The sequence below is a fragment of the Eptesicus fuscus genome, chromosome 21, assembly GCF_027574615.1.
Source record: "Eptesicus fuscus isolate TK198812 chromosome 21, DD_ASM_mEF_20220401, whole genome shotgun sequence".
Lineage (NCBI taxonomy): Eukaryota > Metazoa > Chordata > Mammalia > Chiroptera > Vespertilionidae > Eptesicus > Eptesicus fuscus.
The window spans coordinates 34,500,085-34,525,845 of record NC_072493.1 but is presented as its reverse complement, the minus strand read 5'-3'; the positions used below and the strand labels follow the sequence as shown (position 1 = coordinate 34,525,845).

Below are 25,761 nucleotides of genomic sequence, written 5' to 3'. Positions count from 1 at the left end.
CGGGGGCCCGTCTTCCCGATCCCAATTCCTGCCGGTCAATCCCCCCTCAGCAATTCCCCTGGCCATCCTTCCAGAGCTCCAGTATGGCTGCTGCAGAACTCGTCGGGCGGCGGCTCGGCGAAGCTCCGGTGCACCCGGTGCATGGCGGTGGGCCAGTCTGGCGTCGCTGCGTCGGCCCTTGGGTCTGCATCGGTGGCCCGTCGCCGAGCATGCGCACCTGGCCGCTTCCGGGGCGTTGAGATTCTTGACGGACTCAGAGGTCAGCAAGCGTGGAGTCTCCCACCCCATGTCTCATAGGGGCTCGTCTGTCCGTGCTTGGCTGCCAGTGGAGCCGTCCCCTCAGCCGGAGACCGCCGGGGGAACTGCGCCGAGCACGTTCCAGGCCGCTGTTGTATCGCCTGAGCCATAGTTCTTTTGTGTCGCCTGAGCTGTAGTTCTTAAAGTGTGGTCTTTGGGTCGCCGGCATCAGCATCATCCCACATACCCCTCTTTTATTCTAGTTGTAGAGCATCTACTCAGCCAGCCCTATGGTGGTCTTGGATGGTGTCTGCTCTGCTCTCTTGTCGTAGTCTCAAAGTTGTTGTGGTAGGCAACAATCAGGCTTCCGCCCTATGCCTCCATCTTGGTCCTCCTTTGTATAGTTAAGTCTTGATTGTTGTTGGTGTCATTGGGGGGGCTCTCTTTGTCTATAAAGGAAGAGTTGCTGTGCAGGAGACACGTTTATGGGCCGGGTCTTGGTGCAGCAAAGCTTTGGCACTCACTGAATATTCCCGTTGAATGTGTCCCTTATGCACGTGGTTGAAATCTGGTGTCATCTCCCACAGACCACTAGATGCCCTCGTTTCTGAGTCTCCAATGGGGTGTAGATCAGCTACTGCCTTAGGCACTCAGCAAGGATTACAGCAAAAACTGTAGTTTCTTCCTCCTGTCTGAGTGGCCCTGGAGCAGTCCGACTAGAACAGCAGATCATCTGGTCCGCTGCCAGAGGGCAGGCCACCCACATGCATAAGCCGTTGCTTGGGGCGCAGGTGTGCCTGCAAGACTTGCGGGGCAGGTCTTCAAAACATGCGGGGCGGGTCCCAGGGCGGGGCGGGGTCTCAGGGCGCCAACAGGCCATGGTGCGGCGAGCCTCGATGGCTGTGAGTCTGGTCCTCCTGCCTTCCATGTATCTAAGTCCCCTCGTTCCGCACTCCAGCGCAGCAAACACTGATTGCTGGGCGCACCTCTGCAAGAGTCCCGCCTCTCCCCGCAGGCATCTGGGTCTCCCGGGGTTCGCCAGAAGATGGGTTTCAGGGTGATGGAGAGCTAATCTCCCTTAGGTTTGGAACAAAAGCCCCTTTCCCCCGCCACCAGCCAGACCCACGCACCTCCACACCTCATCCCCTCCGATTTCGCTGGGTGCGAGGCAACAGAACAGCCTTTAACCTCCGCCGCCATCTTTTTCAAACTTCTCAATTTGTACTTCTTAATCCCTTCATTTCAGTCAACTCTACTGAAGTCTAGCGCCGCCGGGAGGTGCACGGAAAGGGCGCCCGGGCCTCCGTCCGGTGCGCGGTGCGCGCGTCCCGCGAAACCAGGCGCGCGAGGGCTGCGCGGCTGGGATGGGCGCTGGGCGGCCGCCGAGCTCCAGGCACCGCCATCACCGTGTTCCGGACGTCGCCGCCGCGGCGTCCCCCCCAATTTATACTTTTTAATCCCTTGAATTCAGTCAACTCTACTGAAGTCTAGCGCCGCCGGGAGGTGCACGGAAAGGGCGCCCGGGCCTCCGTCCGGTGCGCGGTGCGCGCGTCCCGCGGAACCAGGCACGCGAGGGCTGCGCGGCTGGGACGGGCGCTGGGCGGCCGCCGAGCTCCAGGCACCGCCATCACCGTGTTCCGGACGTCGCCGCCGCGGCGTCCCCCCAATTTATACTTTTTAATCCCTTGAATTCAGTCAACTCTACTGAAGTCTAGCGCCGCCGGGAGGTGCACGGAAAGGGCGCCCGGGCCTCCGTCCGGTGCGCGGTGCGCGCGTCCCGCGGAACCAGGCGCGCGAGGGCTGCGAGGCTGGGACGGGCGCTGGGCGGCCGCCGAGCTCCAGGCACCGCCATCACCGTGCTCCGGACGTCGCCGCCGCGGCGTCCCCCCAATTTATACTTTTTAATCCCTTGAATTCAGTCAACTCTACTGAAGTCTAGCGCCGCCGGGAGGTGCACGGAGAGGGCGCCCGGGCCTCCGTCCGGTGTGTGGGGCGCGCGGCCCGCGGGACCAGGCGCGCGGGGGCTGCGCGGCGGGGACGGGTGCTGGGAGGCCGCCGGGCTCCGGGCGCCGCCGCTGCCGCGGCGTCCCCAGCGTCCCGGGCCGGGCGGCCTGCGGGGGCGGCGGAGTTGCGAAAGTGAGTGAGTTTCCCAGGGTTTCGCCTGGAATGGGGTTCAGTGCAATCGGAGCCAGTGCTCAGCGCACTCCGGAGCCTTTATCTCCTTCCTGCCAGTGAACTCCGGCCAGGTCATCAGCCGCCCCCTCCTCTCCGGTTCCATCCTCCCCGCAGGCGCGTGTGCTCGTGTCTCCGCCCGTTTCTCCATACCTCAGGCTTTTACGGCTTCCCCGACTGTCCCCGTGGCCTTCTCCTTCCCCCCAGCTGTGGGCATTTCAGTCCACCAACTTTCCTGTGGTTCTGGACGATGTCCGTTCTGACCTCTAGTTGTATTTTTGAAATTGTTGTGCCCGGCTGCAGGTTAGGTGTTTAACCTATGCCGCCATCTTGGTTCTCAAAAAAAAATGAAAATCTTGAACTTAGTGAAATGGATTTAAAATCTAAACTTCTATTCTCATGGGAATATCTGAGATTAATTTCTTTTTTTAAAATATATTTTTATTGATTTCGAGAGAAAGGGAAAGGGATAGAGAGATAGAAACATCAATGATGAGAGAAAATCATTGATTGGCTGCCTCCTGCACCTACTGGGGATCAAGCCTGCAACCAGGGCCTGTGCCTTTGACGGAAATTGAACCTGGGACCCTTCAGTCCGAATGCCAACAACTCTATCCACTGAACCAAACCAGCTAGGGCTAAGATTAATTTCTTTATGATGAATATTATCTTTTTAAGAAGAGAAAACAACAGAAATAATTTACATATACATTATCCTCCAGGTGTCCTATTGTCATCAACCCAACTCAGATTGATAAATTAACATGAAGAAAATAAGCTATTTTACTTCATTAAAAACTTAAAGTGAAATTTTTCAGAAGAAAAAGTTGGGGAGAAATTTTTTTTAAGTATTAAAAAGTTTTGCTCCACACCATCTATAAAACTATTATTACCAAATTCTTTGTTCCAAGATGTATTTTCACTGGATGAAATAATTGCTGGAAACTTAGATATTATTTTTAAGAATACCTATTTTAGCCCAGCCCAGGTGGCTCAGTTAGAGTGTCATCCCATTCACCAAAAAGCTGCAGGTTCGATTCCCGCTCAGGGCATATGCCTAAGTTGTGGATTCCATCTCTGGTGGGGCACGTATGGGAGGCAACCAATTAATGTTTCTCTCTCACATCGATGTTTTTCTCTCTCTCCCTTCATCTCTCTCTAAAAATCAATAAAAACATATCCTCAGGCGAGGATTAAAAAAAAGAATGTTGATTTTAGGGGAAGTTATCTTTTAAAAGAGCATACAGGTCTAATTAATTACAGTCAAAGAAAATAAATGTGATTACCTAAAAATTATTAATTGGCACTTCATGTATTTTCATTTAGCTCTAAATTACAGATCTGCTGTTTTCACATAATAGTTTAAATAAGTAGAAAAGAGGAAATTCTTGACATGTGGCTCTTACCTGGAATGGCCAGGAGGTTATTAAGTCCCTACTATTTTTCTAAACTAGTAACAATAACAAACCTCCTGAATCAATTTAAAAAATAATAGTAATGCCCTAGCAAGTTTGGCTCAGTGGATAGAGCATCAGCCTGTGGACTGAAGGGGCCCCAGTTCCATTCTGGTCAAGGGCATGTGCCCAGGTTTCGTGCTCAATCCCCAGTAGGGTGCATGAAGGAAGCAGCCAATCAATGAGTTGCTTTCATCATTGATGTTTCTATCTCTCTCTCCCTCTCCCTTCCTCTCTGAAATCAATAAAAATATATTAAAATAATAATAATAATAATAATAATAATAATAATAATAAAATTAAGGTAAGGAAGTAATATTGGAACCAAATTCCTCTCCTGGTACTTTTAATTCTTACCTGATTTCAGAGGCTTCACTGGGGCTCATACTTCATAGTTAAGGAAAGTAATAAACGGAGAAATGACAGCCGAAGTCCAAGACATGTCAATGAGTATGTGGAACCATATACTTTACTCTTACATTTTCCTGTTTCTGTTCAGCCAACCACTTCATAATACTCCAAAACTAGATTCTGATATGTGAAAGGCCCTTTCTCACGTTCTCTGATAATTCATGGAACCACTGTTTTCCCTGAAATCAAATATAACTCTCCCAAAATATTATGGTGGGGTGGAATGAGGTCAGATGACTCACAGCACCATTTAGAAAGAAGCTCATTTTTAAAAGAACTAGTTTGGAAGTTTGTGAAGGTCATCTTACCTGACTTCTTCACCAGCAAAATCAAACACCTTCGTGATTTTAACTTTTTCTGTTTCTTTAGGTTTCTCTAGCTCTTCTGCTTTGACCAACAGTTTATTTGAACTAGTCTCTTCCGTCTCATCTCTTTTCTATGAAAAAAGAAATGTAATCAGTTCACATAAGAATGAAATATAAACGAACCATTCAAACATGATGTTTATGGCTATTCATAAATGTTTCATCTCTAAACAGTTGAAGACCGGACCAAACCAGAGAGAGTCGGACCTGCATTACCACCATTTGTCCACCATCCAGAACTGAAATGTCATTGCTGACATGTACACATAAGGAACTGTTTGACATTGAAATTGGGTCTCAAAAGAACTGTTAGCCCAGAAAGAAACTCACTACAGACTGATTCATTTGCTTGTCCGCATAACCATTATTGCTTTTCTCATTTTCGGTTCTTATAAGTGTATTTCTAATAGCACATGATCTCACTCATCTAGGGGAAATAATGAACAACATAGACTGATGAACAAGAACAGACCCAGAAACAAGGAGGCATGGATCAGACTGTCGGGCCTCAGAGGGAGGGTAGAGGAGGGTGGGGGTAAAGGGGAGAGATCAACCAAAGGACTTGTGTGCATGCATATGAGCCTAACCAGTGGTTAAGGACAACAGGGGGGTGGGGGCATGAGTGGGGAGGGGTGTGGGATGGGAATGGGGGGATGAGGACAAATATGTGATACCTTAATCAATAAAGAAATTTTAAAAAATAAAAAATAAATAAAAAAACAGTGGAAGACCTACTGAAAATTTATTTGATTGGAAAAGCTAATTTTTCCTACCAGAGGAAATGCTTTATTTTTCACTTAATTGAGTTACTATCAAAAGGCATCTATGTAGTCTTTCTTTTTTTCTTTTTTTAAATATATTTTTATTTTTGCAACACAATATTGCAAATTCAAGAAAACTTTTAAATCTGGGACTACTAATTAAGATGCACACTGGGGGACATAGAGAGAAAGGAAGAGGGAAAGAGATATAGAAACATCTATGATGACAATCACTGATTGGCTGCCTCCTGCATGCCCCCTACTGGAGATTGAGCCCACAACCTGGGCATGTGACCTTGACCGGAATCGAACCCGGGACCTTCAATCTGCAGGCTGACACTCTATCCACTGAGCCAAATCAGCTAGGGCTATGTAATCTGATATCTGCTAGAAGATTCAAATCTCAGTTTGTAAATGTAATACAATCTATTTGGACAACTTAGGCTATTTCTGGAGAAACTTCACTCATCCACCTAGCAACTTACTTTAACTTGTGGACTCGAGGGCACTTTTGATTTTGGTCCCACATCGTTGAGGAAGCTGGCCCACAGTTCATCCTCCTTCTTTTTCTTTGCATCCTCGGACCTCGTGCCTTCTTCTTGCTCTGCAGCTGTGTCTTCCTCTTCATTGCTGCTTCCTCCAGATTTCCCACTGACACCCTCCTCTTCCTCTTCTTCTAATGAGAGGCCACCTTGTTTTCTCTTCCTAATCACCAACATTACAAGGAAAAAGAAAGAGAAGACATGCAAAATGATTTCAGTTATCCCTTCCTCAATTCCAAACATAATGTTGCAAACTCAAGGACACTTTTAAATCTGGGACTACTAAGATGCACACTGAGGGAGCATAGAAGAGGTACATAGAGATTTTGTAGAAGAAAAAAAAGAATTGAGCTCTTAGCTTCCTCCAAAATAGTTGGAATCAAAATACAGTGTTCTACTTCTAAGTCAGGACTAGCTATTTTCACCAAGAAACACTCCAAATCCTCACAGAATCAATCTATCTAGCAAGAGTGTTCCAAGAACATATATAGCAGATTTTTTTTGACTTTTGAAGTCAACACATTTGGAGAATATGCTTTACTGAGGAGAGCCTCAAATTTATTTGCACTGTTTATTCCTATAATTCCCCAGAGACAGGATCCATATTTGTTCCCATTTTCTGAAGATATGAAAGCTGGAATACAGAAAATTTCAAAGACAAAGAAACTGGATCCAAAACTCATGCAAGTAAATTGATTTTAACTTCAAGTGAATTTAATACCTAAAATTTCTTTTTCCCTTTTTATAAACTACAATTTGCTTTTTGCTTCAATGCCCAGAGAGACAGAAACACCAAAGAGACTAAAAGACTTCTATGGAAGATTCTCTTATCTGAGTTAAATAACCCAACAGAATTTTCACAATTTTTGGAGGGAGTGTAATTCAGTACCAGGTCTATGGAAAGTAATTTGCTAATATCTATAAATAATTTCTTATTGCATATAACCTTTGATTAAACATTTCTACTTCTACAGACTTGATTTACAGGTATATTTCCACATTTATATGAAGATATATATAAAAAATATTCACTGCAGTCTTATTTGTTATAGTAAAGATGAGGTACAAATTAAATATGTCTCAATAAGAGAATCCTATATAATAAAAGCCTAATATGCAAATGGACCAAACGGCGGAACAGCTGGTCGCTATGACACACACTGACCACCAGGGGGCAGACACTCAACACAGGAGCTGCCCCTGGTGGTCAGTGCGCTCCCACAGGGGGAGTGCCACTTAGCCAGAAGCCGGGCTCATGGCTGGCAAGCACAGCAGCGGTGGCAGGAGCCTCTCCCACCTCCATGGCAGCGCTAAGGAGCAGCAAGTGGAGTGGTAAGGAGCAGTGAGCAGGCAGGCGGTAAGGAGCGAGGGCTCCCGGACTGTGAGAGGGATGTCTGACTGCAGGCTTCAGGCCTAAGCTGGCACGCGACATCCCCCGAGGGGTCCTGGACTGCGAGAGGGTGCAGGCTGGGATGAGGGACCCCTCCCACCCCAGTGCATGAATTTCTTGCACCGGGCCTCTAGTCCTTAAATAAAGTAAGGTCTATCCATATAGTGAAATATTATGCAGCCATTGAAAAGAATAAAATATAGCTAGGTATATTTCTATGGTATCATCTCCAAGATGTAAAATAATGAAAATAAGAAACGATATGCAGAGTATGCCATTTGCTGTTGTTGTTTTTAAAGAGAGTAGGAAATATATACATACACACTTTCACATGCACAGAATATCTCTGGTAGCAAAGTTCTTCTGAGGCACAGCAACAAGGGCTAGAAATGGGTTACACATTTTTGTAGTAACTAAGTTTTTCATTTTAACTGTGTACATATTACCTATTAAATTTTTTAAATTAATACTTAAAAAAATTTTAATACTGAAATGTCACCAAATGTTTTCCTTCAAAGGTAAGAAACCCTAGCAGCAACACCAATCACAGCAATCAGGATGGTAGTGACAATAGCCCTGACTTCTAAGGGCCCTGTGGGCAACATTACCTGGCAGGAATGCTCTGAGCCTTTCTTTTTTTCCCTTTGGTTTTCTGAGTTTGCTCTTCACCATCCACTTCATCTTCCTTCACTAATTCATTTACATCATCTTCACTATACTCTCCACCTAAAATCACATAATAGAGTGGTCAGACAGGAATAAAGGTTTCCACATCACGTTGAGACATTTGCATTAAGAAAAAGTCTAGTACTTTCCTCTATTCTTCACCTAACTAAAATATTACTTCCTTAGAGAAAGCTTCTCTGTCCCTGGAGACTAGGCTAGGTTCCTGGATTCTACGCTTCCACGGCAGTACATATTTTCCTCCATAACTCATCCCACTTATATTTAATGTTTGCAATTTCTGCTCTACTCTACACACCAAAAGGATATGGATCCTTTTTGTCTTTATAGGTTTTTTCTGAATAAATGAATGAATAGAAATACCAATTCTACCTACTGTACTTTTCAAAGAAGAACCTGATGTTCCCAATTTATCTTGGATACATTTCAAAAGTGAGCAATACCTTGTCTTGTCAATAACAAAGGTTTAGAAAGAGGTCTAAAGACTTCCAGTTAGACATAGCAGAAAGAACAAACATATCTATTCCCCATCCTCAGATACTGACATTCGGCATCCCCAATGAAAGAGTGTTGCTTGGATGCCCAGACTGACCACACTGTGGGCACCAGCCAATAAATCCTGCCAACATAGATATTCAACTAGCTTTTTTACTTCATAGAAACTTTTTGTTGTTGTTGTTAATCCTCACTGGAGGATATTTTTCCATTAATCTTTTAGAGAGTGGAAGAGAGAGGGAAAGACAGAGAGAAACATCGATGTTAGAGAAACACATCGATTGGTTGCCTCATGCATGCACCCGGACCAGGGCCGGGGCTGGAGAGGAGCCTGCAACCGAGGAACATGCCCTTGACCGGAATCGAACAGGCCTGCAGGCCAATGCTCTATCCACTGAACCAAACCGGCTGGAGCACTTCATATAAACTTTTATTTGAAGCATAACACATGTATGAAAACACACACAAACCTAATGTATACGTCAATAAAATTATGCAAAGTGAACACACATAAAACCAGGACCCAATTCAAGAAGCTGAACATGATGATCAGAATTCCATAAGGCCCTTTGGGTCCCCTTCCAGTCACTAGTCACTGGGGCCCATCCCAAAGGCAACCACTATCCTGACTTCCAACACCTCAGATTAGTTTGGTGTGTTTTTGAGCATTAAAGAAACAGAAGCCTACAGTATGTACTCTTTTGTGTCTGGCTGCTTTCACTAAACATTCTGTTTGTGACAGTCACCCTTATCATTGTATGCAGAAAGTAGTTTATTCATTCTCACTCCAAAATAGTATTTCATTGTATGACTAGACCACAACGTATTTATCCATTCTTCTGTTGATAGACATTTAGGTTGTTTCCAGTTTGAAACCCTTAGAAATAGTGCTGTTTTGAATATTCCTTTCATCTAATCAGCTTTTAAATATCTCACTCACAATGAACCAACCACTTCAGGGAGGCCTCCAATATGAAAGGCAATACTGAAAACAAGCAGAAAGAAATTCAGAAGAAACAGAAAAGAAAACACCCAAAAGTTATAACTTTTTTTTAAAAAGCCTTTATAATTAATAGCCTCAAAGAGACATCCATGAAATAAAAATGATTAAAAAAATTTTTTTTTCAAAAAACTAAAACAAAACTCTTGAAAACTACAAATATGATAGCAGAGATTAGAAAAAGAGAAGAAGTAAGATGCTGAGAAAAAAACAGCCATGTGATAATCTGGAGAATAACTGAGGCTGAGGAGACAGTAAATATAAGGATTCTAAAATGGAAACAAGTTTGGTATCTTGACACCAAGTGATAGGTAAAAGTGTTTCATGAAGAGAGGAACACTTAACCAGGTTAAGATGGCTCCTGCGTTGAGTATCTGCCCCCTGGTGGTCAGTGCACATCATAGCGACTGTTCGTTCCACCAGTCATTCCGACGTTCTGTCGATTTACATATTAGGCTTTTATTATATAGGATTAGAGGCCTGGTGCACGAAATTCGTGCACGGGGGGTGGGGGGCTGTGTCCCTCAGCCCGGCCTGCACCCTCTCCAATCTGGGACCCCTCAAAGGATGTCCTACTGCCAGTTTACAGGGATTGGGCCTAAACCGGCAGTCGGACATCCCTCTCGCAATCCAGGACTGCTGGCTCTTAACCGCTCACCTGCCTGCCTGCCTGATTGCCCCTAACCACTCTGCCTGCTGACCTGCTTGCCCCCAACTGCCCCCCGCCACTGGCCTGCTCGCCCTCAAATGCCCCCCGCCAGCCTGATCACCCCCAACTGCCCCCCGTGCCAGTGTGCTTGCCCCCAGCTGCCCCCCTACTGGCCTGCTCGCCCCCACCTCCCCTCCCCACTGGCCTGCTCGCCCCCAACTGCCCCCCTGCTGGCCTGCTCACTCCAAACTGCCCCTCCCCCCGCTGTTCTGATCACCCCCAACTGACCCCCACTGACGGCCTGCTGGCCCCCAACTGGCCCCCCTGCTAGTCTGCTCACCCCCAACTGCCTCCCCGCCGGCCTGATCACCCCCAACGGCACCCCCCACCAGCCTGATCACCCACAACTGCCGTCCAATCCTGGCCTGATCACCCACAACTGCCCTCCCCTCTTGGACTCTAACCACCTCTACCTTGGCCCCGCCACCATGGCTTTGTGCAGAAGAACGTCAGGAAGGTCTCCTGGAAGGTCTCCCAGTCTAATTAGCATATTACCCTTTTATTAGTATAGAGAGAGGCCTGGTGCACGGGTGGGGGCCGGCTGGTTTGCCCTGAAGGGTGTCCCGGATCAGGGTGGGGGTTCCCTTGGGGCGTGGGGCAGCCTGGGCGAGGGGCCTGTGGTGGTTTGCAGGCCAGCCATGCCCCTGAGGGTCCCTGCTGGGGGGGCGTGGCCAGCCTGGGTGAGGGCTGATGACTGTTTGCAGGCTGGCCAAGCCCCCCAGCGGGGACCCTCACCCCATGGGGGTATGGCCAGCCTGGGTAAGGGGCTTTTTTTCTTTTTCTTTCCTTTTTTTTCAGCGCCTTCTTGAGCTGAGGCCAGGACCGGCTAGAAGCAGGTATCTGGGATTTATTATCTTCTATAATTGAAACTTTGTAGCCTTGAGCGAAGGCCAGGGCCGGCCAGGGCGGGCGGGAAGCTTGGCTTCCTCCATTGTCGGGGGCAACCCAAGCCTCCTGCTCGCTCCAGCTCCATGGCGGCCACCATCTTAGTTGGGTTAATTTGCATACTCGCTGATTGCCTGGTGGGTGTAGTGAAGTGATGGTTAAGTTGCATGTTTCTCTTTTATTAGTGTAGATAGGATTGTTATTCTGCTTCTTATTCCCTTCCCACCCCCCACCCCTGCCACCATAGTAGCTGCATGGAATTTAAGGCAACTAAGGGAGGTCTCTCTCTCTCCCCACCTTCCTCTCTTTCTAAAATCAATCAATCAATAAAAATAATAAAGTAACTCCCCATGTTGAAAATTGACAATTAAGGAAAATGAATTAAAAATTTATCCTGTCCCAAGTGATGAGGGAAATCTATATATACTTTACAGAAGAACATCAATTAATAAATGTAAGAACATCATACAATTAGAAAAATAGCACTTCTCTAATAATAGTAATTTAGGCAAGGATTATCAAGTAATGTTAAAAAAACAAAACCCACAAACAATTTAAGTTTTAACCATTAGGTAAACTGCCACAGAGAATACTTTCAGTTCCAAGAAGATTTACATAATAGAGGGATCAGACTGTCATCATCTTGATTCAGTAGTCACAACTATGGGAATCAACCAGGTATAATGTGTCTTCTGATGTTATGCATTGTGTAACACACAAGTCATCTATAATATATTCTAGCCAAAAATATTTTATTTAAACCAACTGAGCATTTGATCTAACTTCTAATGCAGGGGTCCTCAAACTTTTTAAACAGGGGGCCAGTTCACTGTCCCTCAGACCGTTGGAGGGCCGGACTATAGTTTAAAAAAAAAACTATGAACAAATTCCTATGCACACTGCACATATCTTATTTTGAAGTAAAAATACAAAATGGCAAAAACACCTGCATGTGGCCCGCGGGCCGTAGTTTGAGGACGCCTGTAATCTAATGTATAGTAAATTCAAGGGACAAAGAAACAACTTAAAACAATACCATGAGGGAGCAACAAATCCTGAAGGTGAGACATTCTGCAGGACACATGGCCTGATCCTCTTAGGCAAATCAGTGTCATTGGACAAAAGCTACTATTAGGTTAAACAGATTTCAGGGATAGAACAAAGTACATGATATGTATAGTCCTGAACTGAATTGTGATTTGGACAGACAAGCTATAGCTATTTTGGGGTCAACTGGGAAAATATGAATATGGTCTGTATATTAAATGAGTTGAAAGTTTACAGAAATGGATAGGGATTTATTTACTGAAAAGAGGAGGTTACAAAGTAACATGAAAAAGTATAATTTCAGGTGAAAATACAAATATCTATATGTGTAGAAAAAGATCAGAGTGCATATTTATTAAGGATTTAAAACTGATAATCTCTGGGTGGTGAGAATGTAATGATTCTATTTTTTTAATGTTTAATTGCCTGCATTTTCTAATTTTCTGCTAAGCTCATGAACTGCTTTCATAATATAAAGTTACTTTTCATCATATAAATGGACAAATGTTGCAGACAGTTCAGGCAAAAAGATGCACATGGCTCTGGATCTCAAACATGTAAAAAGATGCTCAATCTGACTGATAAGAGATAAACACATTTTAAATTAAACAAAACAAGATCAAATTCCATGCAGCTACTATGGGGGTGGGGGTGGAGAAGTGGGGAGGGAATAAGAAGCAGAATAACAACGCTATAGACAGTAAAGCACAAAATGGACAAATACTGTCCAAAGACTCAGAGCTTACATCACCTTTTTATTCCCCCATGCTTAAATATGAGCCCAACAACTAAGAATCACAGAAAATCTGAGAAAGCATCTAACATAATAAAGTCCAAAACAAACAGCAATGTATAAAAAGAATATATTATGACCACATTTAAGTTTATCTCAGTATTAAAAGGCTGTTCAAAATTTAAAAATCAACCAACAAGCAAAATGGAGACAGATTCATAGAGAGCGGGCTGACAAATGGGGGCTGGAAGGAAGTGTGAGGGATTGAGCAAAAAAGAAGAAAAAAAAGAGAAAAAACTCATGGGCACGGACAACAGTGTGGTGAGGAGAGTATGGGGGGATAAATGGTGATGCGCTGAGACTTGACTTGGGGTAGTGAACACACAACACAGTGCAGATGATGTGTTGTAAATTTGTGCATCTGAAACCTGTATAATTTTGTTAACCAGTGTCACCCCAATAAATTCAATAAAAAGGTAAAAGAAATTTTTTTAATCAATCACTAATTCACCACATTAACAGACAACAAAAGAAAAATACATAATCAATAGAGAAAAGGCATTTGACAAAGTTCACCTCTCAGCAAATTAGGAATAGAGGGAACTTTAACCTGATAAAAAGCATCTGTGAGAGGCAGTATATGCAGAATGCCAGTGTTCAAATCCCAGCTTAGCTATTTAGCTGGGTCACTTTGGGGGCCTCAGTTCCTTTATCTGTAAAATGGTTTTATGTAATTTAGTCAATGTAAAATGCTTAAAACAAACACACACACATACACAAAAGGCAACTGTGAAAAATCTATAACTAACATTTCACTCTGATTCTTTCAAGGCAAGGATGTTCACTATCATCATTATTATTCAACATCATACTGGAAGTCATTATCAAGTACAATAAGGCAAGCAAAAGAAATTAAAGATATATCTAGGGAAAGAAAGAAATAAAACACAGACATGATCCATGGGGGGTTTTTTGGGGAGGAGAATAAAAGCAGTCTTGGACCAGTTGATTTTGGTGGTAGTTACTCAATTCTAAGCATTTATAGAAACTCATAGAGCAGTACACCAAAAAGAGTGAATGTTACCTAATGTAAGTTACAATTTTTTAAAATGTAAGTATTATTAATATCCATACAGCAATAAGATACTGCACTTAGGAAACAAGAATGTGATGCTATAAAAAAGAATTATTCAAAGAATTAAAAAGTTCTTTAAAAATATGAAAGGGCCCTGAACGGTTTGGCTCAGTGGATAGAGCATCAGCCTGCAGACTAAAGGGTCCCAGGTTCGATTCCGGTCAAGGGCATGTACCTTGGTTGCGGGCACATCCCCAGTAGGAGGTGTGCAGGAGGCAGCTGATCGATGTTTCTCTCTCATCGATGTTTCTGACTCTCTATCCCTCTCCCTCCCCCTCTGTAAAAAATCAATAAAACATTTTAAAAAATAATAAAAATAAAAATATGAAAGGAGGAAACTCAATAGACACGGTCGAAGACAAAAATATTGAGAATTTTCCGTAAAGTGGGAAAAAGTCAAAGGGTTAGAAAACAGGAGATAATGAAAATTAGAGTACCAGTCTAGAATATCTAATATAAGATTTAACATGTACATAATGAGGATTTCAGAAAAATAAAAGAGAAAATTGTCACACACGCAAAAACTCCCTGAGATAGCACAATGGATGAAAACAGACTCAAACCAAGGTATGTATACCATTGTGAAATATCACAAAATATCAGGAACAAAGAGAAGACTATCAGCCTCCAGAGACAAACTGGTCATATAAAAATGAGCATAAATCAGCAACAAAACAGATTTCCTAATAGAAACACTGGGAGCTAGAAAGTAATGGAGCAACACCTTTAAAATATGATGGTGGGGAAAAAGCAATCTATAAATTCAATGCAATTCCTATCAAAATACCAATGGCATATTTCACAAAACTAGAATAATCCAAAAATTTACATGGAACCACAAAAGACCCCGAACAGCCATAATCTTGAGAAAGAAGAATGAAGTTGGAGGTATCATGCTACCTAATATCAAGGCTAGAGTAATCAAAACAGCATGGTACTGGCATAAAAACAGACATATAGATCAATGGGACAGAAAAGGGAGCCCAGAAATAAACCACGTCTATATGGTCAATTATACAGTATATGGCATATGAGTCAAGAATATACAATGTGGTAAAAGCAGTCTATTCAATAAATAGGGTTAGGAAAATTGAACAAATACATGCAAAAAATTAAACTAGACCACATTTTTATACCATATATAAGAATAAACTCAAACTGGATTAAAGACTTAAATGTAAGACTCAAAACCATAAAACGCCTAGAAGAATCTATAGGCAGTAAAGTCTCCAACATTTCTCTTAGCAATATTTTTTCTGATATATCTCTCTGGTCAAGGAAACAAAAGAAAAAATAAACAAATGGGGACTACATCAAACAAAAAAGTTTTTGCACAGCAAAGGAAACTATCAAAAAAATGAAAAGACAACTTACTAAACAGGAGAAGATATTCACCTATAATATATCCAATCATTAGGGTTAATATCCAAAATTTGTAAAGAATCCAAAGAATTGCCTGGCCAGTGTGGCTCAATGGTTGAACATCAAACTATGAAGCAGGTCGCGGGTTGATTCCCGGTCAGGGCACATGTCCAGGTTGCAGGCTCGATCCCCAGTGTGGGGAGTGCAGGAGGCAGCTAATCAATGATTCTCATCACTGATGTTTCTATCTCTCTCTCCCTTTCCCTTCTTCTCTGAAATCAATAAAAATATATTTTTTTAAAAATCCAATTTTAAAAATGGGCAGAGGACCTAAATAAACACTTCTCCAAAGAGGACATAAGAGGCCAACAGACATAGGAAAAGATGCTCAACATCATTAATCATCAGAGAAATGCAAATTAAAAGCACAATGAGCTATCTCCTCATACCTGTCAGATGGCTATCATCAATAAATCATCAAACTAGTGTTTGTGAGGAGGTGGAGAAAAGGGAACCCTCCTGCCCTGTTGGTGGGAATGCAGATTGGCGCAGCCACTATGGAAAACAGTATGGAGGGTCCTCAAAAAATAAAAAATGGAACTGCCTTCCCTGGCCGGTTGTCTCACTTGGTTGGGCGTTGTCCTGTGCACCAAAATATTGCTGGATTCCAATCAGGGCACATGCTCTGGTTTGGGGCTTGATCCCTGGTAGGGGGCAGGAGGCAGTCCACTGATGTTTTGCTCTCACAATGATGTTTCTCTCTCTCTCTTCCTGCTTCTCTCTCTAAAAAAAAAAAAAAAAATCAGTAAAAACAATAAATAAATAGGCTTATCTTTGCCTTAAGCAAAATGCCCCCGCAGAAAAAGCCCCTTTCAGACCCTTCCTCCTAAATCAGGCCACCCTCAAGATAGCACATAACCTCAATTATCCTGTAATCCAATCCCCAAACTCCCCTTGCATTCCCCCACTTTCAGTAATCTTCCTTAGGATCCCTCCTTAATCTTTTTTAAAATATATTTTATTGATTTCAGAGGTGAAGGGGGAGGGAGAAATAGAAACATCAGTGATGAGAGTCACTGATCAACTGCCTCCTGCACGCCCCACACTGGGAATGGAGCCTACAACCCAGGCATATGCCCTTGACTGGAATCGAATGAACAGTGACCTCCTGGTTCACAGGTCAAAGTTCAACCACTGAGCCACGCTGGCTGGGCCCTCCTTAATCTTAAATGCATAAAAGAAACTGCAAACTGCTATTCTCTGGAGCATTTGAGATTTTGCTACCCAACCAACATACATCATCAGTTTGGTTCAAATAAACTCTTTTTTAAAAAATATATTTTTATTGCCCTATATGGCTCAGCGGTTGAGCATTGACCTATGAACCAGTAGGTCACGGTTCGATTCCCAGTTGTGGGCTCGATCCCCAGTGTGGGGCGTGCAGGAGGCAGCCGATCGATGATGCTCTCTCATCATTGATTTTTCTATCTCTCCCTCTCCCTTCCTCTCTGAAATCAATAAAAAAGATATTTTTTTAAAAATATATTTTTTTATTGATTTCAGAGAGGAAGAGAGAGGGAGAAAGAGAAACTTCAATGATGAGAGAGAATCATTTCTAGGCTTCCTCCTGCACGCCCCCTGCTGGGGATCAAGCCCGAAACCTGGGCATGTGCCCTTGACCGAAATAGAACCTGGGACCCTTCAGTCCACAGACCAACGGTATATCCACTGAGCCAAACCAGCTGGGGCTCAAATAAATTCTCATTAAAAAATTCTCTACAGGTTTGGTTATTTCTTATATCAACAAACTGAATACTGATCTAACCAAAATTGGACATAAGAACAATGGCAAACTGGAGAGTTGGTCAGGACCTGAGGTGGAAGGGTGTTTGTGCTGGGAGTGGGAGGAATGAGACTGGGGAAGATGGACAGGGATGATGGGAACTGCTTGGTTTCAAAAGAAGCCTTTTTCATTAAAACGAAAACTAGTTTTCAAATGATCACTCTGGCCATTACTATAAGACCAAAGTTGGTGGACAAGATTGGAATCAGGGAAACCAGTGGGGAAGCTATGACGAACCCTAATGAAGGATCCGGGTAGTTCTGTAGCAGTGAGATTGGTAAGGGATTGGTCAGAAAAGTATTTTCCACATAGACACAACAGAACTTACTGATAGGTTAGACCAAAAGTGAGGAATAGGAGAAACCAAGACGGCGGCATACGTAAACACCTGAACTTGCTGCCTCGCACAACCACTTCAAAACTACAACTAAAAGACAAAACGGACATCATCCAGAACCACAGGAAGGCTGGCTGAGTGGAAATTCTACAACTAGAAGGGAAGAGAAAAGCACACTGAGACTCACAGGAGCTGCGGAAGTAAAGTGCGGAGGCACGGAGGCACGCACGCGGAAAGGGCTGGCAACTGAGGACGAGGTTGTCTTTTTCAGTCGGGAGGGAGACACAAACTGCTGCTCTGAACTCCAGTTCCAGGCAAGACTCTGGGGACACAGACTCATACGTGGGGGGAAAACTGGACTGTCTGGCATCGGACCGGAACCAACACCAATTACCACGGGACACTGAGACACGGGGGCCTCTTAGGGCAGGGCTGAAGGTCAGCCATTGCTGTTTGCTCTGCCCAGTTGGTTCCCTGAGACCCCACCCCACCCAATTACAACCCCACCCCAGCTGTGCGCAGAGGCTTTTGCATATGAATGGCTTGGCCCTTTGCAATCTAAAATTACCTAACAAACTGAAGCTGAGTCAGAGAGACCCAGAACATCCAAAAGAAGGCCCAAGGCTCCACAGGAGCTTGCATTGCTTCACAGCTGGGCCTCATCTGGGCACCTCCAAAACCCAAACAAACAAGAGGAATCTGCAGATCTCTCCATAGCTCCTGCTGGGTGGCCTCAGGCAGAGGCTAAATTAGCACCTCCTTGGAGATCCAAGAGCCAGTGTACCCAGTGGTCAGAGTGTAACCATCCAGATTACAACTCCTCAGACCCATAAGGGACACACTCAGGGGGCAGACTCAGTGAGCACCAAAGCCCCACTGAAGCAAGCCCTGCCCCATAAGGGTGTCTCCAGCACAGGAGTTCTCCCATCGCAGACACAGCTGATCCTCACAGCCAATTGGCCTGGAGGTCAATTCCTCCCAGTGATACCAACAACAATCAAGGCTTAACTACAACAAGACTGTGCATACAGCCCACAAAAGGGTGCACCAAGAGTGTCCACCTCAGGTAACTGGGGAAGCTGAGCCCCACTGGGCCCTATAGGACACCTAGCACACAAAGCCACTCCATCAACACAGGGAAGAAGCCAAAATGCGGAGACAAAGAAACAGGTCACAAATGACACAAATGGAGGAAAGCAAACAACTGGATATGGAGTTCAAAACCACGGTTATAAGGTTTTTCAAGAATTTTCTAGAAACCGCCGATAAATTTAGTGAGTCCCTCAAGGATATGAAAAAGGACCAACTAGAAAAGCATACACTGACTGAAATAAAGGATAATATACAGAGATCCAACAGCAGACTAGAGGATCGCAAGAATCAAGTCAAAGATTTGAAATACAAAGAAGCAAAAAACACCCAACTGGAAAAGAAAAAAGAACCCCAAAATATGAAGATAGTGTAAGAAGCCTCTGGGACAACTTCAAGTGTACCAACATCAGAATTATAGGGGTGCCAGAGAAGAGAGAGAGCAAGATGCTGAAAACCTATTTGAAGAAATAATGACAGAAAAGTTCTCCCACCTGGTGAAAGAAATAGACTTACAAGTCCAGGAAGTGCAGAGAACCCCAAACAAAAGGAAATCAAAGAGGACCACACCAAGACACATCATAATTAAAATACCAAGAGCAAAAGACAAAGAGAGAATATTAAAAGCAGCAAGAGAAAAACAGTTAGTTACCTACAAGGGAGTACCCATACGAATGTCAGCTGATTTCTCAACAGAAACTATGCAGGCCAGAGGGGAATGGCAAGAAATATTCAAAGTGATGAATAACAAGAACCTACAACCAAGATCACTCTACCCAGCAAAGCTATCATTCAGAATTGAAGGTCAGATAAAGAGCTTCACAGATAAGAAAAAGCTAAAGGAGTTCATCACCGCCAAACCAGTATTATATGAAATGCTGAAAGGTATTTTTTTAAGAAGAGGAAGAAAAAGGTAAAGATAAAAATTATGAACAACAAATACATATCTATCAACAAGTGAATCTAAAAATCAAGTGAATAAAAAAAATCTGATGAATAGAATAAACTGGTGAATATAATTGAATCAGGGGCATAGAAAGGGAGTGGACTGACAATTCTCAGGGGGAAGAGGGTGTGGGGGGTACGGGAAGAGACTGGACAAAAATCGTACACCTATGGATGAGGACAGTGGAGGGGGGTAAGGGCAGAGGGTGGGGTGGGAACCAGGTGGAGGGGAACTATGGGGGGGGGGAAGAGGAACAACTGTAATAATCTGAACAATAAATATTTATTTAATAAATAAATAAGTAAACAAACGAAAGTGAGAAATAAAGATGACTCCACTCCTAGGCGGTTTTGTTTGCTTTCTACCAAAGCGATTGTATGGATACTTTTTTCTTTTAATATATTTTATTGATGTTTTACAGAGAGGAAGGGAAAGGAATAGAGAGCCAGAAACATCCATGAGAGAGAAACATCAATCACAGTTGCCTCCTGCACACCCCCCCCCCCCCCCCACTGGGGATGTGCCCGCAACCAAGGTACATGCCCGGGACCTTTCAGTCTGCAGGCCGATGCTCTATCCACTGAGCCAAACCAGTTAGGGCTGTATGGATACTTTTAATGAGATGGGAAAGTCTGGGGAAGGCACAGGATGGCGGGAGAGGTAAGTTTGTTTGGGTGGCGATTTATTTTGGCCCCGCTCAGTTTGAGGTCCCTACACAAAACAATACCCAAAATGAGTTCTGAGGCCCTGGCCGGTGTGCACAGTGGTTAGTGTTGGCCGGCACAGGGACGGATCGCGGGTTGATCGCGGGTTCCATTCCCGGTCAAGGGCAGGTACCTCGGTTGCGGGTTCGCTCCCCGCCGCCGCCCCGTCGGGGCTTGGGGAGGCAACCAATCGATGTGTGTGTCTCGCTCTCTCTCTCTCTGAAAAACAATGGAAAACATTTTCAGGTGAGAATTAACAACAACAAAAAATTCTGAGAAGGAAGCAATGGGCATAGAAGTTGCAAACAGGCAAAAAACGTCATCATGTGAACTTTCCACCAACCAGACCCCTTCTGAGGGCAGAAAGTGAACAGATCTACCTTGGACCTGATGCTAGCTGGCAATAACCTCGGGACGGAATAAAATAATTTCCAAAGCTCAGACGGTCGGACGATTTCAGCGAACTGGCGCAACTAGGGGACAGCGAACCCCCGCCAGCGCCCCCAGAGGCAGGGCCGTGTTCACGCGACGGTTCCCGCGCTCCCACAAGGGGCTGCGGCCGCCGTCAGGCCGCCCGGAGCGACGGCGCGAGATGTCCTCACGCACACGCCTCGGGCCACAGGGACGGAGCGGTCAGGGATGCTCGAGATCCGCGCCACGGGCCACCGGGGCCCACGAACGCCGAACCAAGCGCGCCTCACGTGGGTCGCGGGGCGGGGCAAGCCTCTTCAGGAGGAATCGCTTACCCGAAGGCACGTAGTCCTCGTCCTCCTCTGAGGAGGAGATGTCTTCGGAGTCGAATTCCTCCATATCGCTGCCACGCGGGGCGGGCCAAGCCACAGGACCGCAGCGGCTGACCCCAAGGCAAAGCTCTGGGGATAGATCAAAAAGTAGAGGCAGGGGCGGCGGCGGTTGGGGCGAGCCCCCGCTGCGTTTGCACATGCGCAGGGAGTGTACGTGAGAGTAACGCGACACTTCCCGGCCAATGCAGTGGCAGTTATCCCAGCATGGGCTCCGTGATGAAGCGAAGCATCCTGGGACTTGTAGTCTTTGGTGCTACCTAGCCTCGTTAATTTAGTAAAGGTGCTTACACGAAATTACATATCTATGGGAATACAGTTGACCCTCACTATTCACAGGTTGGTATTTTCGTATTCGTTTACTTGCTAAAATCTATTGTAACCCCAAAAACAAAATTAGCGGTGCTTTCTGGGATTATTTGCAGACATGCACAGAGGGTGACAATTATGAGTGGATGCATTTTACCAGCTAAGAATGAGCAAGGCAGACGATCAGATTTTTGGTTCAGTTCTCATACTGTGTGTAAGTGTACTTTTTGCAGTCAATTTAGTGCCACATGGGTTTGTTTCTTTTTTGCTCCTGCCATCCCTATTGTGCTGGCCAGCGTAAGCCCGGCTTCTGGCTGAGTGGGCTGCCGCTGCCCCCTGGTGGTCAATGCGCATCATAGCGACCGGTGGTTCTGGTCCGTTCCACCATAATGGTCACTTAGGCTTTTATTATAGACTAGAGGCCCAGTGCACGAAATTCGTGCATGGGAGGGGGGGGTCCCTCAGCCCAGCCTGCACTCTCTCATAATCTGGGACCCCTCAAGGGATGTCCGACTGTCCTTTGGAATCAGGCCTAAACCGGCAGTTGGACATCCCTCTCGCAATCCAGGACACTGGCTCTTAACCGCTTACCTGTCTGCCTGCCTGATTGCCCCTAACCCCTCTGCCTGCCAGCCTGATCACCCCTAACCACTCGCCTACCTTCCTGATTGCCCCTAACCGCTCTGCCTGCCTGCCTGATTGCCCTTAACCACTCTGCCTGCCTTCCTGATCATCCCTAACCACTTGCCTGCCTGCCTGATTGCCCCTAACTGCTCGCCTGCCTGCCTGATTGCACCTAACCACTCTATCTGCCTGCCTGATCGCCCCTATCTGCCTTGGTCCCTGCCATGGTGGCTTCATCCGGAAGGACATCCAGAATGATGTCCAGAAGGTAGTTTGGCTGTCTGGTCTAATTACCATATTACGCTTTTATTATTATAGATATGCAAATGAGATATAGACACCTAATATCCTGTTTGTTCAGATTTAGGTTTTGTTTTTTGTTTTTCGCCTGAAAATTGCTCCTTTTTGATACTCTGTACTAGACTGGATCTGTTATCCAGTCTTAGAGTTACCTAAATCAGTGGTCAGCAAACCGCGGCTCACGAGCCACATGCAGCTCTTTGGCCCCTTGAGTGTTCTAAAGCCACTTCTTCAAAATAGACTCGCCCAGGCCGAAAACCAACTTCTGCGTATGGGCCACGAAGTTTCAATCGCACTGTATGTGTGCGCCCGCACGTGGTATTTTGTGAAAGAGCCACACTCAAGGGGCCAAAGAGCCGCATGTGGCTCACGAGCCGCGGTTTGCCAACCACTGACCTAAATCAAGGAACAGATGAAACACATCTGTGCTTTATGCCAGCAAATTTTTAAAAAGCCTAATTGAAACATAATTCACACACCATAAAATTTACCCATTTAAAGTGCAGGATTCGTTAGTTTTGGGAGTCACAGACTTATGCAATCATCACCACAATCAATTTTGGAACATTTGCATCCCCCCAAAAAGGAACCTCTTATCCACTAGTCACTCCTCCTTTCTCCCCAATTCTCAGCCTCAGGCAAATCCTTTTGTCTCTATAGATTTGCCTATTCTGGATATAAGTGGAATTATATATACAGTCTTTTGTGACTATCTTCTTTCACTTAGCACATTTCAAAGTTCATTGGTCTTACATACATATGGAATTGCTTGATCATATAGTACTTGTGATTTACTTTTGAGGAACTGCCAAACTGTTTCCCAAAGCAGCTGCACCATTTTATATTCTCACCAGCAGTGTATGAAAGTTCCAATTTCTCCAAGACTGGTTTGGCTCAGTGGATAGAGCGTCGGCCTGCGGACTGAAGGGTCCCAGGTTCGATTCCGGTCAAGGGCATGTACCTTGGTTGCGGGCACATCCCCGGTAGGGGGTGTGCAAGAGGTAGCTGGTCGATGTTTCTCTCTCATCGATGTTTCTAACTCTCTATCCCTCTCTCTTCCTCACTGTAATAAATCAATAAAATATATTTAAAAAAAAAAAAAGAAAGTTCCAATTTCTCCACACCCTTGCCAACACTCCGTTTTTATTATAACACTAGAGGCCCTGTGCACGAAATTCGTGCACTCGGGGTGGGGGGTCCTTCAGCCCAGCCTGCGCCCTCTCACAGTCCGGGAACCCCATGATTGATCGCCCCGCAGAGGGAGGCCCCGCCCACCACCACCGGCCAGGTAGCCTGGGCCTCCCTCTTTGGGGCAAGCACAGAGCCCCTCAGCCGGTGGCCTGGGCCTCCCTCTGCGGGCGATCGTGGGGTGATGGCGGGGGCCCCCCAGCAAATCACATCACACCCACCTTGGCAGCGGCAGTCAGTGCTAGGTCACCACAGCACCTACGACCCAGGAGGGACCGAGAGGTCAGCAGTTCAGCCCACTCGCCAGTCCCCACCCACCCGAGCCTGCTTCGCGTGCAGCCTGGCATTTGGTAGTCCGTTTGGTTGTTTTGGACGTTACGGACTCTGGCTTTTTATATATTAGGACTAGTGGCCTGGTGCATGAGATTCATGCACTGGGGGGTTGGGGGGTTCCCTCAGCTCAGCCTGCACCCTCTTGCAGTCCAGGAGCCCACAGGGGATGTCCGACTGATGACGGTCAGACATCCTTAGAGCTGCTGCGGAGGCAGGAGAGGCTCCCACCACCATGGTTGCACTTGCCAGCTGTCAGCCCACCTTCTGCCTAAGCAGTGCTCCCCCTGTGGGAGCGTACTGACCACCAGCAGGCAGCTCCTGTGTTGTGTCTGCCCCCTGGTGGTCAGTGCATGTCATAGTAACCAGTCATTCCACTGTTTGGTCGATTTGCATATTAGCCTTTTATTATATAGGATCCTAGTGGGTGTGAAGTGGCATTTTCATTGTAGTTTTGACTTCTACTTCCCTGATGACTAATGATGCTAAGCATCTTTTCATGTCTTATTGCCCATGCTATGTTCTTTGAAGAAGTGTCTATTCAGATCCTTTGCCTATTTTAACATTGGGCTATTTCATTGTTGAGTTGTGTTTTTTTTGTGTGTGTGTTTTCTTTTAAATATATTTTATTGATTTTTTACAGAGAGAAAGGGAGAGGGACAGAGAGCTAGAAACATCGATGAGAGAGAAAAATCGACCAGCTGCCTCCTGCACACCCCCTACCGGGGATGTGCCCACAACCAATGTACATGTCCTTGACCGGAATCGAACCTGGGACCCTTCAGTCCGCAGACTGATGCTCCATCCACTGAGCCAAACCAGCTTTGGTGAGTTGTAAGTTTTTATATATTCTAAATATCAGTCTCTTATAAAATATAGGTCTTGAAAATATTTCCTCCTATTCTGTAGTGTCTTTTCACTTTCTTGATGGCATCCTTTGAAGCATAAAAGTTTTACATTTTGATGAAGTCCAGTTTATCTAGTTTTGTCTTTTGTTCCTTGTGCTTTTGGGAGTGTATCTAACAAGGCTTTAACTAACCCAAGAGCACAAAATTTACTTCTGTTTTCTTCTAAGAGTTTTAATTCTTACATTTAGGTGTATGACCCACTTCAGCAGATCTTTCTTATGGGAGAATAATAGAAAAATAGATATGAAATTAGAATCCAGTATTTGGGAGTTTATCATTCTTACCATACTTTTCCTTGAACAGTGTGAAGGGACCCTGCAGTGACAAACTGGGATGTAGTTGTTTGCCCCATCACTGGGGTCTAAGTCTGGAGAAAAGGATACACTGGACTTCTCCAGCATCATCCCATTTCTCTCAGTCTCCTCTTTAGCTCTTTAGCATTCCATACATTGGTTCAAATTCACAACCAAAGTTTCCAACCACATTAAGGGTGACCAGGGGAGGAACTATTTTTTATTATGTCACATAGTTTACTAAAGAGGTCAAATATTGGTTAGCAGGCCAAATCCAGCTCAGAGACATGTAATGTTTGACCTGGAAAGATTTTACATGAATTTAAATTAAGTTTCCAGCACTTTACAAATGGAGAGATTTCAAATAATCTAGATTTCCAACTTCCCTTGAAAAACTGGAGAGCGTGTCAACACTGGGCTCATATTCCCACAAAGTAGAAATCGCCTGGAACTGGGCAATGGCTTTAGACAGGGCTCTCCAGTGGCCACAATACAAATCCCAACTCCCTACAAGATTCCTGGTTATCTTGGCAATAATTTACAGGGTCCTCTCTGCCAAACTCAGCACCTTTAGCCCTTCACCCGCCATAGTCTCTTTGCATTATCCAATCTTCGGTTATCACCTTTTTGAAAAATTGAAAGTTTTTCCTCTGTTGGGTCCTGGATGCATACAGTCTTTTTTTAAAATATATTTTTATTTATTTCAGA

At 44.9% G+C, this 25,761-nt stretch overlaps 1 protein-coding gene across 1 annotated transcript in view; it reads right to left on the bottom strand.

The window, feature by feature from the left end:
* The window catches only part of CFDP1 (craniofacial development protein 1), a 114,783-nt gene extending 93,540 nt beyond the window's left edge, over positions 1-21,243 (bottom strand). Inside the window, exons 1-4 of the mRNA XM_008139670.3 lie at positions 21,048-21,243; positions 7,941-8,058; positions 5,886-6,105; positions 4,583-4,710 (exon numbers count right to left, since the gene is read on the bottom strand). Coding sequence (XP_008137892.3) covers positions 4,583-4,710; positions 5,886-6,105; positions 7,941-8,058; positions 21,048-21,243 — 662 coding nt within the window. The remainder of the gene's footprint in view (positions 1-4,582; positions 4,711-5,885; positions 6,106-7,940; positions 8,059-21,047) is intronic.
* Positions 21,244-25,761: the final 4,518 nt, after the last annotated feature.